This window comes from Limanda limanda, chromosome 1, assembly GCF_963576545.1.
Source record: "Limanda limanda chromosome 1, fLimLim1.1, whole genome shotgun sequence".
In the NCBI taxonomy this organism is placed as follows: domain Eukaryota; kingdom Metazoa; phylum Chordata; class Actinopteri; order Pleuronectiformes; family Pleuronectidae; genus Limanda; species Limanda limanda.
Window position 1 is genome coordinate 31,071,220 of NC_083636.1, and position 16,375 is coordinate 31,087,594.

A 16,375-nucleotide genomic window follows, 5' to 3' on the forward strand; every position below is an offset into this window, starting at 1 on the left:
ATTTGCATTTAAAGTGTTAAAGATGACACGATGAGCGAGAAAAATTAAACTACATCAATGTTAATACAAGGTTAACTGCTCTTACATTTTGAGGACTTGCAGATTGTCTCCCTATTCAAAAGTAAACCAATTCAGAACTGCAACGAGTTCAGTTTCACCTTTTACAGAGTGAAAAGTTGCTTCCCTCGTCCATGGAAGATTCCTTTTGCCAGTTTTAATATTCTCTGAAATTGCACAGACAAAAATAATCAACAAATGATTCTATTATAAAAATAATCCTGAGGTGCAGGGCTAGTATGAATGTATTCAGGCTCTGGGTGCTTGGGTACAAGAACTTAAATTCTGATGGATCTGACAACAATGTTCATCATCAATTAATCCATTGATAATTTTCTCACTTAATTGTTTTGTCTTTTTAATGACACGGAATGCTGAAAAAATACCATTTAATTTGTATCAACAGGTTAAAACAACCGCAGAAAATCATCACATCTGGAAGCAACCAGTGAATAATAAGCATGTTTGCTTAACTCATATTTGTTTGACTGATCATTTCAACTCTACAAACAATGAATGGATAATAAAGACAAAAGTTGCAGCTCTGTTATCTCTATGTCCACACACACACCAACGCAGGCTAGACTAAGTACTCAAAGTTCTGGTAAAAGCATTTATCTGTTTTCAATGTTCTCTGCAGTAAAATCATGGCCTGAACTTGCCTCCCTCTTCTGTTGTCAGATCAATCTGGAGAAACCATGCTTATGTTTTACATGGCATTTCAAACTCTACAAAGTCACCCACAATTTAGCCAACGAGACTAATCTGGTCTACTGAAGACGTTAACGTCAGTGAGCTCATGCCTGGAACGCTGATTACTCAATTTCATTGCTCCGTGACAGACTCAATTTCAGCCTCACAGCGATCCCCAGCAGGTCTAGTCTGTAAATCAGCTGCTGATTTAGACTGAACTGACAGCAGATCAGAAAAAGACAATGCAAACATGCAGAGTACATATATGTATTAAATTCACAGTAAAAGGATTTCTTCATAAGCAGGTTTTTATCGGGACTTCAACATTTTATTATTGATTTGAAACGGGTGTCACAGAAAATTCCACGGAAAATGGAGAGCAGGTCGCCCACAGCGAACTATTTAGCCGTTCGAAGTCACCTTTTGAATTAGTGACATATCTTCTGCTCAGTATGTGATTTACATCTGCTTCACAGCAAATCCTCCTAATCTACATCCCACTTTATCCATTGGACATCTCCCCAGGCATTGAACTGACAACTCTGAGGCTGCGAATGCCATGTTCCTGGTAACGGAGCCCCAGTGTGTAGCCAGATTCAGCTAGTGCTGATTTGCTGCATGGCCGTGCATATCGGTGGAGCAGGCCAAGGAGCAGCAGGGATGAGTTGAGGCTGCTCAGCCTCTAGTCATCACATCTATCACTGCCACAGCTGGGGGGCTGGGAACATGAATGGAGAGTGGGGGAGGGAGGGACGTCAGAAGTGAGCTCAGGACAGAGATGTTTATTAGAAGGACACGAGATGATAAAAGAGCAGAGAGAATGAATCTTGTCGATATATGAGTCCTTCGAGTACTTTTTATCGGAGAACGGAGGTAACATGATAAATATGAAAGGAAATGCACAAAGATAAAGATATCAAGAGGGAGGGGATTTAGAGAAGTGGTTGGTGTGTGTGGAAGGAAATGAGGGTGTAAAGCGAGACATGATCTGTGCCTGCTGTGATGCCCCGGTGCTGAACCACTGTGATCCAGCATACAGCTGCATGTCATTCATGTCAACGTTATTTCAGACATGTTCAGGCCGAGCCACGATTCATACGTAGGCTTTCAGGTCTTATGTTAACCTGCTTGTTTGCTCTGTATTGATTGGAATCAAGTTAAAGAAATGAAAGTGAATAGTTTCAATCAGTCTCAAATATTTTAGACTTGAATAAATAATAGGAGCAGCCAAGCTTGAAGAAAATAGAAAATGTTGGGGAACACTTGCTTTGTTTCTAAGAGTGACATGAATAGATTCACTCTCATGTCGGTCTGCTAAGTATGTAGCTACAGTATGTCACTAAATGTTAGCCTTGCTTAAAATGAAGACGGCAAACAGTGGGTAACCACTAGCCCGGCTCTCATTAATAAACATAATGTATTGGAACCAGACTGTTAATCTTATTTAAAACTATTCCTTTACTTGATAACAGTTAAATTCTATTAACATATCTGAAAACATTTCAACGTAGTATTTTCTATGCATGCACCCACAGGAGATACTGTTATACAAGTGAAAAATGTACTTCATTTTAATATTTAAGTATGATTTAATATAGGCAGTTTATAGTACATGGAAATATATTTCCATGGGATGTTATTGTTGCAGATAACAAAGTGCCTCCAGGCTCCATTTCAGCAACACTGATGCCTGGTCGTGCTACTGGCTAGTGCAGTGGATTAATACCGTGCCAAATGGTTAATCACAATGTGAGGGTATGACTGAGCAGGCCATGACTATTTCTAGAGAGGACTGCCAACAGCATTCATACAAATAAGCCACACCAGCAGGTAAAACTGAATAATTAGCCAATACAATTATAAATTTAAAAAGTGAGATATTAAGTCATCATCAATATAAAAACTTGACATGAGGCTGGAGGCCACAAACCTGAAGTATCTGAAATGCCACATCATGCCACCCTCTCCCTCCGCTGTAAAAATAACCTGAGCTACTGCACACGCTCCAACTTCAACTGTGTGAACTCAAAATAAATCAATTTCCCGCAAACAAAAGCCCTGGCCCCTTATCACCTTTCTGCAGCCGGGTGAGGAATCAATGCAGGAGCCATTGTTGCTCCTGTGTCTCCCTTCTCACCGACAAATGCCTCTTTGCGAACCGCGCTTCGCACCACGCCGGCCACGGATCCCGTCGCCGTCCAGGGCCACAGACGTCACAGCCTGTGTGTGATTACCCGAGACAACGTGATAGACGGTGTTTATTTTCAGGTGTCGGGGCCTTGGACTGGGTGGGAAGATCATGTTCAGCGCCAAGTCTGCAGCAGACTCCGCGAGGAAACGGAGGCTGATCAAAATAGATGTGCCAAAGTATTTTCTCCCTCTTGCTCCTCTTCCTCAGGGTCAATAATTGCCTTCAGGAAAGCGCGGGTCGAATTTTATCTCCCGCTGAGATTCAGCTAATTACTACAAACCGGACCCTTCTCACAACTTTGTTAGTGGCAGTACTGGCACCAATGGAAAAGCCCTGCATCCTGCCAATGGTAGACAATACAATATACATGAAGATGCACCGGCCATCTGGCTTTCCCACAGTGAGGACACAAACTCTCTCATCCTTTCATCAATGTTATTCCTCTGGCAAATGTAGCAATAACACAATGAATGGTTTGTTTTATTCTGAATACCCAACATCCCTCTCAATCCTTAAAAGACCTGAAATCAATACATTTCATGAAATGTATAATGTCATAAAACAATATCGTATTATTGAAATTAAAGTTTCATCAAAGCAATATAACCAAGGTTCAGTATATACTTGTAACTACATTATTATTGAGATTTTAATTTTTGTATAACAGAACCACTATCTACTGAATTGTTTTTGATTTACTTTTTGGTCTATACATATTATGCCCTGAATTGGAAGTCAGATGACATTGATAATCAATAAACTTTAATGCTGATGCATTATCAAGTTGGGGACATGACGGGTTCATCTATAACAACTTAAGCAGTTTCAAAGTGCATCACATACTTTTTAACACCAACCACAGGAAAAAGCAACAAGAGAATCTAAACAAAGGACAAGGGGTCATTGAATTCATTTGGCATCACCTCGGATTCTTGGCAGATACTAAAAATCAATAGAGCTCGTGTTCCTCGGAATTAAAGAAAGCGCAACAAAATATTCAGGAGAAATTGTGTGAATAATTATCACTTCATCAGTCATGCAAGCCGCACCATCTGGTGCATGGCTCCTGCGGCTCCGGGATATCAGGTATACGTTGCTGGTTCACATTAGATCATAGCTCGGTCACCTATTCAAACCGGGCTCCCTGCACGGGTGAGATAATCAGAACGGCTACCTTGGTCTGACATAGCCCAGGGCCTGTTCTCTTTCCTTCTTTCTTTCACCACCTGCCTCCCTCGCTCTGCCTCTTCCTCCCCACACGCAGAACCAGGACATGGCTCCGTGACTGTGTGAGAGCACGGCTTGTCCTCAATACCGAGACGCAAATACACAAAATGTGAAAGGCCGCAGCTTTTTGTGTTTATTCAGGCAAACTGCAGCTTGTTTCTATTAATTATTGAATCTTTCATTACAATTTGGTGTTTTACATTCAATGCAACAGCTCCTCACTGAACCTTTTCTTTGTCTCCCCAGTACAAACAAGTGGAGCAATACATGTCCTTCCACAAGCTTCCAGCAGACATGCGACAGAAAATTCACGACTACTACGAACATCGCTACCAAGGCAAAATCTTTGACGAGGATAATATCTTGAGTGAACTCAACGACCCGCTCAAAGAGGTGAGACAATTTCTCTATTACAGACCCTGAACAGTTTCCATTGTCTTGTTCAGAGGCTCCTTCCCTCCGTTTGAAGGCTGAAGTTTTATTTTTGGAGCAAGTAAAAAATACACGCGTCTTAAGTCTAACAAAAAAAAGGGTTTTGACAGGTGAGCTGTCACACTGTGGGTTTAGTTTTGAAACATGAATGAGTTTATTACCCAAAGATTTTGAGTGAATCGACGTTTTTGCGCCTTTTAAATGCGCAGAACGGGAAACTGAAATACCAACACCTGTCATCTCGTCTTACAAGGTCAAGGAGAAAAAACAACAAAACAGATTCTCCTTAGTATCTTGGGTGAACCCAGAGCAAGAATCAGAATATTATTCACAGGAACAGTTACTGTTCCTCAGTCAGTTTTTACAATATGTACAGGTCTGCACTGCTGCACCAATAAACAGCCACACAGACGCTAACCTGAGCATACGATAACCTATATTATTCTGAAAGGGGAGGTAGGATGGGAGGGACATTAAAGTCAGTGACCAGGATTTAAGTTCCTGGCCGACCTCCGCACAGCTGCACATTACATGGGTAATTATGTACAGGGATATGGGAGAGGAGAGGAATAAAAAAGCAAAGCAGGCATGGAGATCGAGACCATCTCTCATGCAGCCCCATTAAGTCACCTTGCAGAGTCGAACGCTGAGGTGTGGGGTGTGTGTGTGTGTGGGGGGGGATGCTGCACATTCCCAGACACTCGCAGGGACGGACGGGCGGGGATTTAAAAACGATTACTTACAACACAGAAAATCCTACAGGCTTAGTTCACCGTGCATTGCAAGCAAAGTTAAAAATCTGCATGGAGACAGCATCGCGCCACGAAAAAAAAAAGCTTTGCCCCTGCGGGACAGACGGGCAAAAACAAAGTCAGCCGCAGCAGAGCGAAGCAGGACACACACGGACAAGACTTTGTCGTCATTTTGCAGTAGAACAGCTCTCAGGGTGGGACAGTTCTGGATTAATTGAATGGTTTATTTCTACCAGAGAAAGTTAAACCACTTAAACAACAGTATATAACCATTATAAGTAAAAGTCATACAATCAAAATCCTGTGAATTATACTCTTGTGCAATCAGCAAATAGAAATTGAAGTATCAAAAGTGAATTGATTTGTCCCCTACCTCAGATATATACAGTGTAAACCATTATTAGATCAATAATATCGATGCATTGATACATGCATCACGTAGCATTTTACTGTTACACTACTGTTTCAACAATAATCTAGTTGTTGTTATTTCCAGATTTTGCATGATAATTATTCTGTTCTGCACTGACCCCACCTTTTAAAAAGCAATATGAGTAACACCAGCCTTCATGTGCCAGTGACACATTTCCTTTGCCAACTCCCATTTGAATCTTGTTAGACTAAAAGCCATTGTACATTGTATGCACAGACATTAATTGAGGCTTGCCAAAGCTCTGTAGATGCATCTTGATTTATCAGTGTGGCACAACTAATGCCAGGCTTAGCCCAGTTGGCTTTTGGAGTAAAGTGGCCACGAGTTCTGTTATAAAATCAAATGATTAAAGGAGGGGTGAAACTTGTTTTTCAACCTCTGCTGCAGTCTGTGTCTGAGAAATCTATTAAGGCAGCTTAAAGGCAGACGTATTCCAGGTGGACGGACGGAGACCTCTTGGAGGGGGGAGTCGGGCTGATTGCAGCTGAGTGTGGTGCTGCGGCACAATTTTGGGGGCTGCTGAGTTGTAGGTCAATTTTGGATCCGAATCAGCTCCACTTAGCGGCACTCAGACTCGCTTTGGGACAGCGGAGGAGCACAAAATCAGCCCCAAGTATCTGCTGGCTGATTCTGGGTCGTCCTTTATCACAAGGTTTAGGCAGCTGACGGCTCAGGCAGTGATGACGATGTGATATTTAGATAACGTGGATGGATCAACTGTAATGATCACCGCAAAGACATTTTAATGTCCAGCAGTGGACGATATTAATCCATCCACCTATTATCTATACCGCTTATCCTTAAAGGATCACCGAGGGTGTTGGAGCCAATCCCAGCTGACATTAAGTGACACGCAGGTCGGGCATGTCACCAGCCCCGCCCAGGATTTCAACCCTTCACACCCTGATATAAAAGCTGATTACAGACACGCACTGAACTCCAGATTTTCTCCTGAAATTATTCAGAGGGGACACAAATGCCCGAGTCAGTTGCTCCGGACAGTCTCTGGATTTTTTCCCATGACATTGCCAGTGAATGTATGAGTGAGAACACAGCAGGATTATGTCCAGAGATTGATTGCAAATGTTTAGGTCGATTGATGATGTGCCGTGTAACAGATGCAAAACTGGATAAATACATCTCTGGATGAAAAACAAGAGGTGACATGCACTGAAGAAGACAACAAAGAAAAGGCTGTTTGGAAAGAGAACGGGATTTGACAGCTTTTGGGGATAAGGCCTGACTCCGGTGGGTATTTGCTGTAAACAAAAACATGTGATTTCCCCATTGGGATGTTCTGCCTCCTGCAGGCTCTACACAGAGGACATCTCCCAGCTGAAAACTCCAGAGATTTTCAGACCCGTTACTGGGAACGGGTCTGACTCGGCAATCTTCTGCTGCGTTAAAGCAGAAATTCCGTCTGAAAACAGTTATAGGGACGAATGACCCTTTCAAACCTACAGACAATTCAGAGTCTCTAGTTTCCAGACATAGGGATCATTTGCAAGCTCCCAACAGAAAAGGCAGCAGCCGAACCGGGATTCGAGCCAAGAAACCTCTTCTTGTGAAGTGGCGGTGCTCAATATATCTTCAAAATGAAATTACCATAGTACCTACAGTTCCTTTCCAAGAATCATTGATTATGTTTTCGGCTTGCTAAGAAAATCAACTGGCAGCCAAATCACACTTCTTGAAGCCAGTATCCATCTCGCTGGAAGTTTCTTGGTGGTAGGCAACCGTGGGAAGAAACTCTCCCTGGCATTGATTGACCGTCATGAGCTGCCAAGAATCATTTCATCGATGAGTAACAGAAACACGAGAGCTGTGAAAGAAGAAAATGTGGTTGTTTCTTTCATTAAAAGGTTTGTTGTTCAGCAGCCAGTGCCCATTAATGTGCTTTAATGTGTTTTTCCAAACTGCACCTGCCATGCTATCGTAACACGATGACAAAGCAACATTGACAATATAATAAAATAAGAGACAGAAAGACACATTGTGATGGATGGCCGGTCTGGGGCAAGTTTCATATTCTAAAGTTGTTTTTCAGACTCTGTTAAAGGAATAACGAGAAGAAAAAGACGCTTATAAGTAAAATAATGTGAGGTATATGCAGTTTTTCAGGTAATCTTCTAAATCATGCACACAGCAGACTTTGAATATCACAGTGGCCAGACTGCTCTTCTCTCTGCTCGTCCCCCCCCCCTTCCTTTCCTCTGTCTCCCTGATTCTTATTCTCCACCATATGACTGATCTTTAAATAGGCATAGCCAAAGATTGTTTCCCCAAGAGGACTCCTGGCTGGGCATGAAAACTGCTTACTATGTAATTCATTAGTTCTGGTCCGTGATTGAGGTCAGCGCCCCGTGGCATTAGCTGACACCGGCATCTGACTCTGAGCTAACATCTCTCTGCGTCGCCCCCCCGTCTAGCGAGCAGAATGTCTCAGAGATTGGTTATCTCACTGTTAATGTCCTGTTGTTACTGGAGGAGAGTTATCCCTCATGGGGGGTCAACGACACACCGCCGCAGATGCCAAGTGCCCCGGCTTTCCATCTGCACGGCAACAGAGATGTGTGGGTAAACAGACAACAAGCTCCTAATCTCCTGCTGGGTCCGAGGGGACAGGATGAGACCAGAGAGATGGCCGGCGGCCGGCACCAGAGGGCAACCTCATCAGGATCTGCCTCGTGTGCCAGAAAGTCTTTTCTCAGGAGTGAAGGGGGAAGTGCTTTAGAAGTATTAGGGATAAAGCAGCAATATGCATGCAATGTATTTGTGCCAGCAGAGAGGAAGGATTTGCGGTGGCATTTTGTGTCCGACTCCCCAACCGATGCTCATTTGTCATGTTTCACGTGGACCGGAGGTTTATTTATGGCACAATCTCATCATTCTTCTTTTCTCTCTGTCTTCTCCACCAGGAAATTGTCAACTTCAATTGTCGTAAGCTTGTGGCCACCATGCCTCTGTTTGCAAACGCCGACCCCAACTTTGTGACGGGGATGCTGAGCAAGCTGAAGTTCGAGGTCTTTCAACCCAACGACTACATCATCCGGGAGGGCACGGTCGGGAAGAAGATGTATTTCATTCAGCACGGCGTCGCAAGCGTCATCACCAAGTTCAGTAAGGAGATGAAGCTGACGGACGGATCATATTTCGGAGGTAAGAACAAAAACGAGAGGATCCCAAAAAATGGAATTAAAACCAAACATGTTTGTGCTGCAAAGCAAGAGCAAAAAACCCAGTCTGGTGTTTGAAGCTGTTTGAAGTTGAGTAATTATAGAAGTAGATTCTCATTAACCGGTGTTGGAGGTTAGTCAGCTTCCACAGTTACATAACCTCTCATCTGGTAGTTGGAGTGGGCCAAGGCATGGATCAGGCATCCCTCAGGACACAGAGGTCCCTCCCCCACTCTTACCCTCTCTCACACACACACACGCACACGCACACACACACAAACACACACACACACACACACACACACACACACACACACACACACACACAAACTCTTCTCCTTCTCCATACATCCCAGCCTCACATACTTGACACTGACAAGAGCAGCTCCTCTCTGCTGTGCTCTTGTTCTAACTTCATCTCCTCCCCTCTCCGCTCCCCTCTCCTAAACACTACAGACGTCATTCATTTTTTAGATGTCAAATGTAATTTCCCTGCCCGTTGTTTACTCCAATAAAATCTCCAAGGCAGACATTGTCGTGTCTACGTGAAAGCAAAGCAAAGCATCCCATTTTAGAGGTTCTTGCATATTTTATCTCATAAGTTCATCCCCACTATGGAAGTAGGCTGAAGAGTCTAAGAATACCTTCACTTTGGAGTGTCTGCCGCTTGCAGTTCATGTCTCACAGGCGAGCTGAGGAAGGCGGTGAATCAAACACGAGAGGCGTTGTCTTTTTTTCTGTTTGGTCAAAGCACGAGATTATTGTCGTACACCGTTTCATGTCGACGCTCACTCTCTCACTGAAATGTAGGACCGCCAGAGGAGGAGGGGCAGTATCTTAAATTCAGCACAGAGTGAACAGTTATATTCTTTAACGATTAATCTGTGGATTCACTTTCTTCATTAAATGATGCATGGTTTTTTTCCATAAACTGTCTAATTCTTTTTTGAGCTTTGTCTGGAACACTTTATTTCAAAATAATATATCACAAGTATAGTATCAACACAATTTATATTTGTGTGGTTGCAATTGTGGGGTTTGTTCTCACAGCTTGGTCCAACTAGAAAAATATTTATCAGTTCATTTTAAAAACATGATACAGATGTATCCAGATTTATAGTACAATCAAATTACTGGTTAAAGCGCAGTGACGAGGTAAGTTGCCTTGTTGAATGCATGGATGTGTCTGTAAAAGACGAGTAGAGCCTGGTTGCTGTATTGCAGATTATAGAAAACATGAAAATGTTAAATTAAATTGAAGTAATAGTTAGATATTAAAGAAAATATAATAATAAGTCATTAATGAAAGTAATAATTAATGTAATGTCTCTATGTCTGATTTGGATATGCCATATGTTAATTAATTCTTGAATTAGCAAGCAACCAGCAATCCAATTGATAGAGTTGATAGTCTAAAGGCTCTTATATACTACTATGTGTCCGTTTCTCGGAGAGGTCTCAGCGGGGGGGCAAAGAGTCTTTTTGATTTTTACTTCTCCGACACAGTCCGTCGGAAAAAATTCATCGCCAAACCCATAGGTGGCGATGAAGATGCTGATGTAATCGTTTCTTAGCGCAGCGGTTCCCCGGTCTTGTTTCCGAACTGTGTTGCTGATTCCACAGCTTGAATCTGCTTGAGGCTACATGTAGCTAGAAGCTACACGGAGCTAGCTCCCCCCAGCTTCCACACACAGTCAGCAGGGACTCCCGGCACTAACAACTACTATCCAGTGTTTGCTTCTAACCTGACGGTATTATAGAAACAGTGTCATGATAGAAGTGGAATTAAAGTCGTGACGGCGGGTTCTTGCACTGTTACCACCGCAGTTAGCATGGTGGCTAGCCTAGCCTGCTAGCGCCGTTTTGAAAGCTCGTTATAACCGTATGTGACCGTGCACACATGCCCTCAGTGCTCTAACGAGCCACCGTCAGCCGGACAACTCCGCTGGCTTAACACACACGTCACATTAATCGTAGAATCATAGTTGTGTTCGTGTTTGTTGCTACGAGTAAACAGGAAGTTTGAGGTCCGGAAATACGGAAATTACGTCATACGGAAATGATGTTGTTGGCGGACCAATCACAGCCAAGAGCGGTCCGTCGGGTCTCCAACATGAAGACGGATAGTTAGAAAAATCAGACGTGTACGAAAAGCTGTCCGAAGCACTCGGAGAGGGCGTTTCACGACGGATAGGGCGGTCTTATCTGTCCCTAATAGAAAAAACGGAGAGGCATAAATTGGCCTTAAGATCCTGTCAGCATCCAAAACCAGCTCAAAGGGAAACATATTGAGAAACACAGAGAACTAGATACTCTAAATATTATCTTCTTTTGGATAAGGGGGGTGTTTGTTTTGTCGAGTATTTGACCGGCCACCTGCCCTTATCCTTTACCCACCTGGTGTTTTTACCCATTTACATCCATTAGTGGAGTTCCGAACCCACAGTCTCAGATGATTCCCACTCCTCTTATGACCAGACTGAGAAATCAGCGAAGGGGACTGACACAGAAACAGAGGACGGGGGGAGCGAGCGACGAAACCGAGCCCAAAAACAGGAAACTATTAGCATAGTAATGAGCTGGACACGTATGAGGACAGTAGGTCACAAAGCACCTCCAACCATGGCCACTACCTCACCTGCATACTGAAAAGGTATCACGCTATAATCACTTCTGGGCCTGCGTGAATAGGATTACATATTGGTTCCACTGCTCTGCAGTGAGGCCAAGGGACTAATAGAGTTTAACGCTAGAACAATAACAGACAGTGGATAGAAATCCCTGCTGGGCTTCAGCGTCTTCCTCACATGGGACTTCATCCTCCTCTTTCCCGGTCGTGAAGAGGCGACTGGGTATAGGGAGCTGGTTGCCATGGCTGTATACGTGACACATGAAGTGATTGAAAATTATCCGCAATGCCCCTGGGCTCACGGGTAATGCTTTGTGACACGGCAACAGACACGTGTCGGGACACATCATGTGGAGTGTTAGCAGGGCCTCACCTTACCCACACATACACACCTGGAAATACACACAAAGGTCTTCCAGGTGACAGTGCTAATGTTCCCCCTCGGATTGAGTTTGAATAAAGCTTCACTAGTCTAAGTACAGAGGATCCAAAGAGGTTATTTTTCCAAAGTGACATTCACTTTAGTAGGAAACTGCCTCTTTGTGTTACAATTCCTCCACTGCAGTTTAGCAAGAAAACACTGTCAGGCACAGGGGCAGCAATACATGTGATGTATGGATACAGATATATGGAAACATGGGTGTTGGCACCGCCTAAAAATACTGACTTTCCTGCTTTCTTGTTAGCTCAGTGTCGGCATGGCGCTTTCGCGTTCTCCCGACAATCGCTCACAACTGGAGGTCAGCTTGGTCTGACAGAATGAATTAGCACCGTTTGAAGCTGCTATTCCAACAGAGGAAAGCAAGAAAAAAAGGAGAGAAAATAGTTTTTCAGTCCCCAGTTGCTTCTGCCATTATTTTACTGTGGTTATGGAGCGGTGTGGCAACCTGACAACACAGTCAAAGCAGAGCCAGCAAATCATTTATTTGTGGTTTACGATAATATAATCTGTCACCGAGTCTCTGACAGGCATGGTTATTGCTTGTTTTCCCCCGATTACAGACAAAAACATGAGCCCAGACATCGTGATGGACCAGAACCATAATGTCATTAAGAGTTCTTGTCTGAAACCGGCCTGTCAGGAGACATCGGGACCCAACAAGCCAAGCCGGGTTTAGTTTGGGCATCCACACACAAAACTTTTTGCCAAATAAGAAACTAGATTTACTAGACCATTAGCTCGGCTAACTGTCTTCTGGTTCTGGCATGATAACATACAGACTTTCCTCTTGTACTTTACTGGATAAAGTTTCTTTAATATCTAATTATTATATGAAGTATTCCTGTGATTCATGTTTCGCATATTCAGCTACAGCCTTGCAGCAGAAGCATCGGTTCTACTCGTCTGTTAGTTGTATCCAGAGAGAGCAGCAAATTCAACACAGCAGCTTACCTCAGCACCACGTTCAAACTAATAATTTGATTGTACTGAGTACATCTGGACACATCTGTATTGGGTTTTCAATATGAACTGAAGGTGTCATAAGAAGCCTCTCTTGCTTGAGGGGGAAGAAGTTCATTTTTAACTTTAACAAAACTGTCAGGAGAGGAGCTTTGTTGGTTTTAGGTCGTCCTCTCCAGGCGTTACACACTGGCCCTTTACTGCCAAGCACTGCATGTACCCTTTAATGTAGAAACACAGAACGTCATATGAGCTTTCTGGGAGTAAGGAGGGATTTTTATCAACATAGACCAGGGGTCTCAAACTCGTGGCCCGCGGGCCAATTGCGGCCCGCGGGACGATATTTTGTGGCCCCCACCTTAATATGAAAGTTTAATGTTAGTGCGGCCCGCACAAACATTGTAGCAGCTCCGCTGTTAGCTGCTGTGTGGGACAATGTTATGATGTTCTGGTTTCCTACTGTGTTCCTGACCAGTGAACGCAGCATGTAAGTGAGTGACATGGGGGGCGGGGTCGTGTGTGTGTGTGTACGTGTGAGAGTGAGAGAGAGAGAGAGCCGGGAGAGAAAAGAGTGGCTTTGGATGTGCGGTGCAGGAGGGTGAAATTCATAGTTTTCTGCCCTCTTTCGCGCAGGTCATGATGTATCCAGTGCTTCATTTATAAATCACAAGGTGCCGGAACGCTAAGTACATATCACAGCGCAGGTACGACGAGCACAGGTCCCGGAACGCACATAAAACGCCGCTTAAAACAGCACACACATGCCACTTACAATGCAGTGGGACTTATTTAGGCTATACTGCAGTGACGGTATCAGTCTTTATGTCAGTGATTAATAAAGTGGCGTCTTGAGCAAAGGCGACTTCTGTGTCCAGCGGAACGGAACACACACACATACGCACACACACACACACACACACAATTTGTTAAATTGAAGGCAAATTCAAGGGACACCACGGCTCCTTTATGCACACGCTGCGCTGTGAGGTTTTGGGAGCTTCTTTACGCAGACAGATTATTCTAAACCGCAGCAGTTTACAACACGTCATTGAGCTAATATCTACATTTTACAGTCTGGGCTGTTTTACATTATTATTTACACCTGATATGTGTGGATGAATTTTAATGATTTAAATTCCCTCATCCTCTGGTGGTGACATTTACGCACCGAGCCACGGACTGTACATGACGATGTGCTAGTTATTTTGGTTCATCTTAGAAGTCTGCATTTGTTATTATTTTATGAAATTGTGATGCTGTTGTTAAGAAAGCTTTATATATAATTTATTAGATTATCTTGTTATTGCGTGGCCACAAATTAGTAATTCATCCACCGATGTCAACAGGGGCTCCGTAATTTTCTAGTGATTACATTATATTGTTATATTTTATTTTAATCATTTCTTAAAAAACTTTTTTTAATGTTCATATTTTTTTCGATACGAGAGGTACCGGCTCTGCTCAAATAAGTCCCAGAACGCAGGCAAGCCAACACGCCGGCACAAAGTAAGCACAAAAATGAATAGAAAAATGTGAGGCTACAGGAGGAATTTGATCATAGATTTGCAGACTTCAAGACGCACAGAGCGACTTTTACAAAAATTTTGCGGATCCCTTCTCCTTTGATGTGCAAGATGCCCCTCCTGTGCTTCAAATGGAGCTCATTGGCCTGCAGTGCAACTCTGACCTCAAAGCCAAGTTCAGGGAGGTGAGTGGAAAGGAAGACAAGCTGGGGCAATTTTTGTGAGAATTGAACCCCAGCTTCCTTGAGCTTTCCCGAATGTTCAAGCGGACCATGTGCCTTTTTTGGAGCACATATTTGTGTGAAAAGCTCTTCTCCACCTTGAACTTCAATAAGTCCAGGTACAGGTCCAGGCTTACTGATGATCATCTTCAAGCCATACTGAGGGTCTCAACTGCTTCCTCCCTCATCAAGCCAAATGTGGCTCAGCTATGTGAGAGGAAGCGCTGCCAGGTCTCTGGCAGCAAGAAGTAGGCAAGAGAAGCCATGTTTACAAGAACTGTTCGTGTTCTTCAATATTCTATTCATGTTCAGAAGAACCCATTGAAGTTAAATAACTGTTAGTAATGACATTAGAGAAGTTTGGATTTTTTTAGCAAAGTTTTTTTTTTGTGGAATACCTGATGCGGCCCAGCCTCACCCAGATACTGCCTCTAGCGGCCCCCAGGTAATTTGAGTTTGAGACCCCTGACATAGACCAACCAATCAGTAACTGTCTTCCTCTCTTGAGGAGTTACATTTAACAAGACACATGTTTTTTCTGTGCGTGTCGTCTTTGGTTAGCGGAGGTATCACCTGAAGGGAGGTTTTTCCTTTCCAAAGGCACCACACTTCATTTACAGACACAGCGTCGGAGTGTTGCTCACATCTCACACCAGCTCTGCTCTATTCTCGTGACAGCTCACACTGCGAGTTAGCATTTAACAATTTAATTAAGGTGGAAGTTCAACTGTAGGCTGGTGCTAATGTGGGTGGAGGTTGAGCCATGTTGGTGGCTGAACAGAAACGAAGGGAAAGTACATGGATAGTAAAATGTGAATAAATAAGGTCGGATGTACAGGGGATTGTTCACTTTCTTCCTGGTGCCACTGGTTCATGAAAACACAGATATAAGCAGTGGAAGTCAGGTGCTGCACATCGTCTAACACACATATGCTGATCTTGGATTTACTGCCTGATTATCACATCATGCTCATGCAAGGAAATGTAGATCATTTTATACGTCCTTGTTTCCCAGGGAGCTATTATTGTATTCACACGAACACAATGATGCAATACTATCATTGTGAGAAGCAAGGATTTAATCTGTTGTCATTGACTACACAAGTTAAACATTTTATGTTCCATCACTGATCAGTCAGTTACCCAAATGAGAATTTACTCAAGTATTGAACAATTTGAGAAATGTTAGTATTTTCATTTTATTGATATTATAATGTCTTATAAAACCCAATATTCAAATTTTCTTTTTTAAATCCGTGGTCCCTAACCTTTTTAACTCCCCTAGTCGTCTCAGATGTCCGAGTTAAACGTAATGGACTGTATTTATAGAGCTTGTCTACTCTTAATGACGACTCAAGGTGCTTTACCGTTTAATTTACGTTAACACATTTCACACACAATTTCACACGGCGCTTCTATATCTAGCTCTTTGTCTGTCGGTCATGCAGCTCATTCACATGCTGCCCAAACAGCCGTGTGAATGAGACAACATGTGTCTTTGTTACAGATGTCAGGTGAATCATATACAATTTGTCATTTGTAATTTCAGTGTAGTACACACCCATTTGAAGCGTATATACACAATCGTGAAAAGAGATACAGGCTGTGTTATATCCTAAAGTGAGTGTGGGGGGGGATA

At 43.2% G+C, this 16,375-nt stretch overlaps 1 protein-coding gene across 1 annotated transcript in view; it reads left to right on the top strand.

Annotated features, from left to right (window-relative positions):
- The window catches only part of LOC133008282 (potassium/sodium hyperpolarization-activated cyclic nucleotide-gated channel 1), a 67,618-nt gene that overhangs the window by 41,901 nt on the left and 9,342 nt on the right, over positions 1–16,375 (top strand). Inside the window, exons 5-6 of the mRNA XM_061075791.1 lie at positions 4,415–4,561; positions 8,704–8,944. Of these exons, the coding sequence (XP_060931774.1) occupies positions 4,415–4,561; positions 8,704–8,944 (388 nt within the window). The remainder of the gene's footprint in view (positions 1–4,414; positions 4,562–8,703; positions 8,945–16,375) is intronic.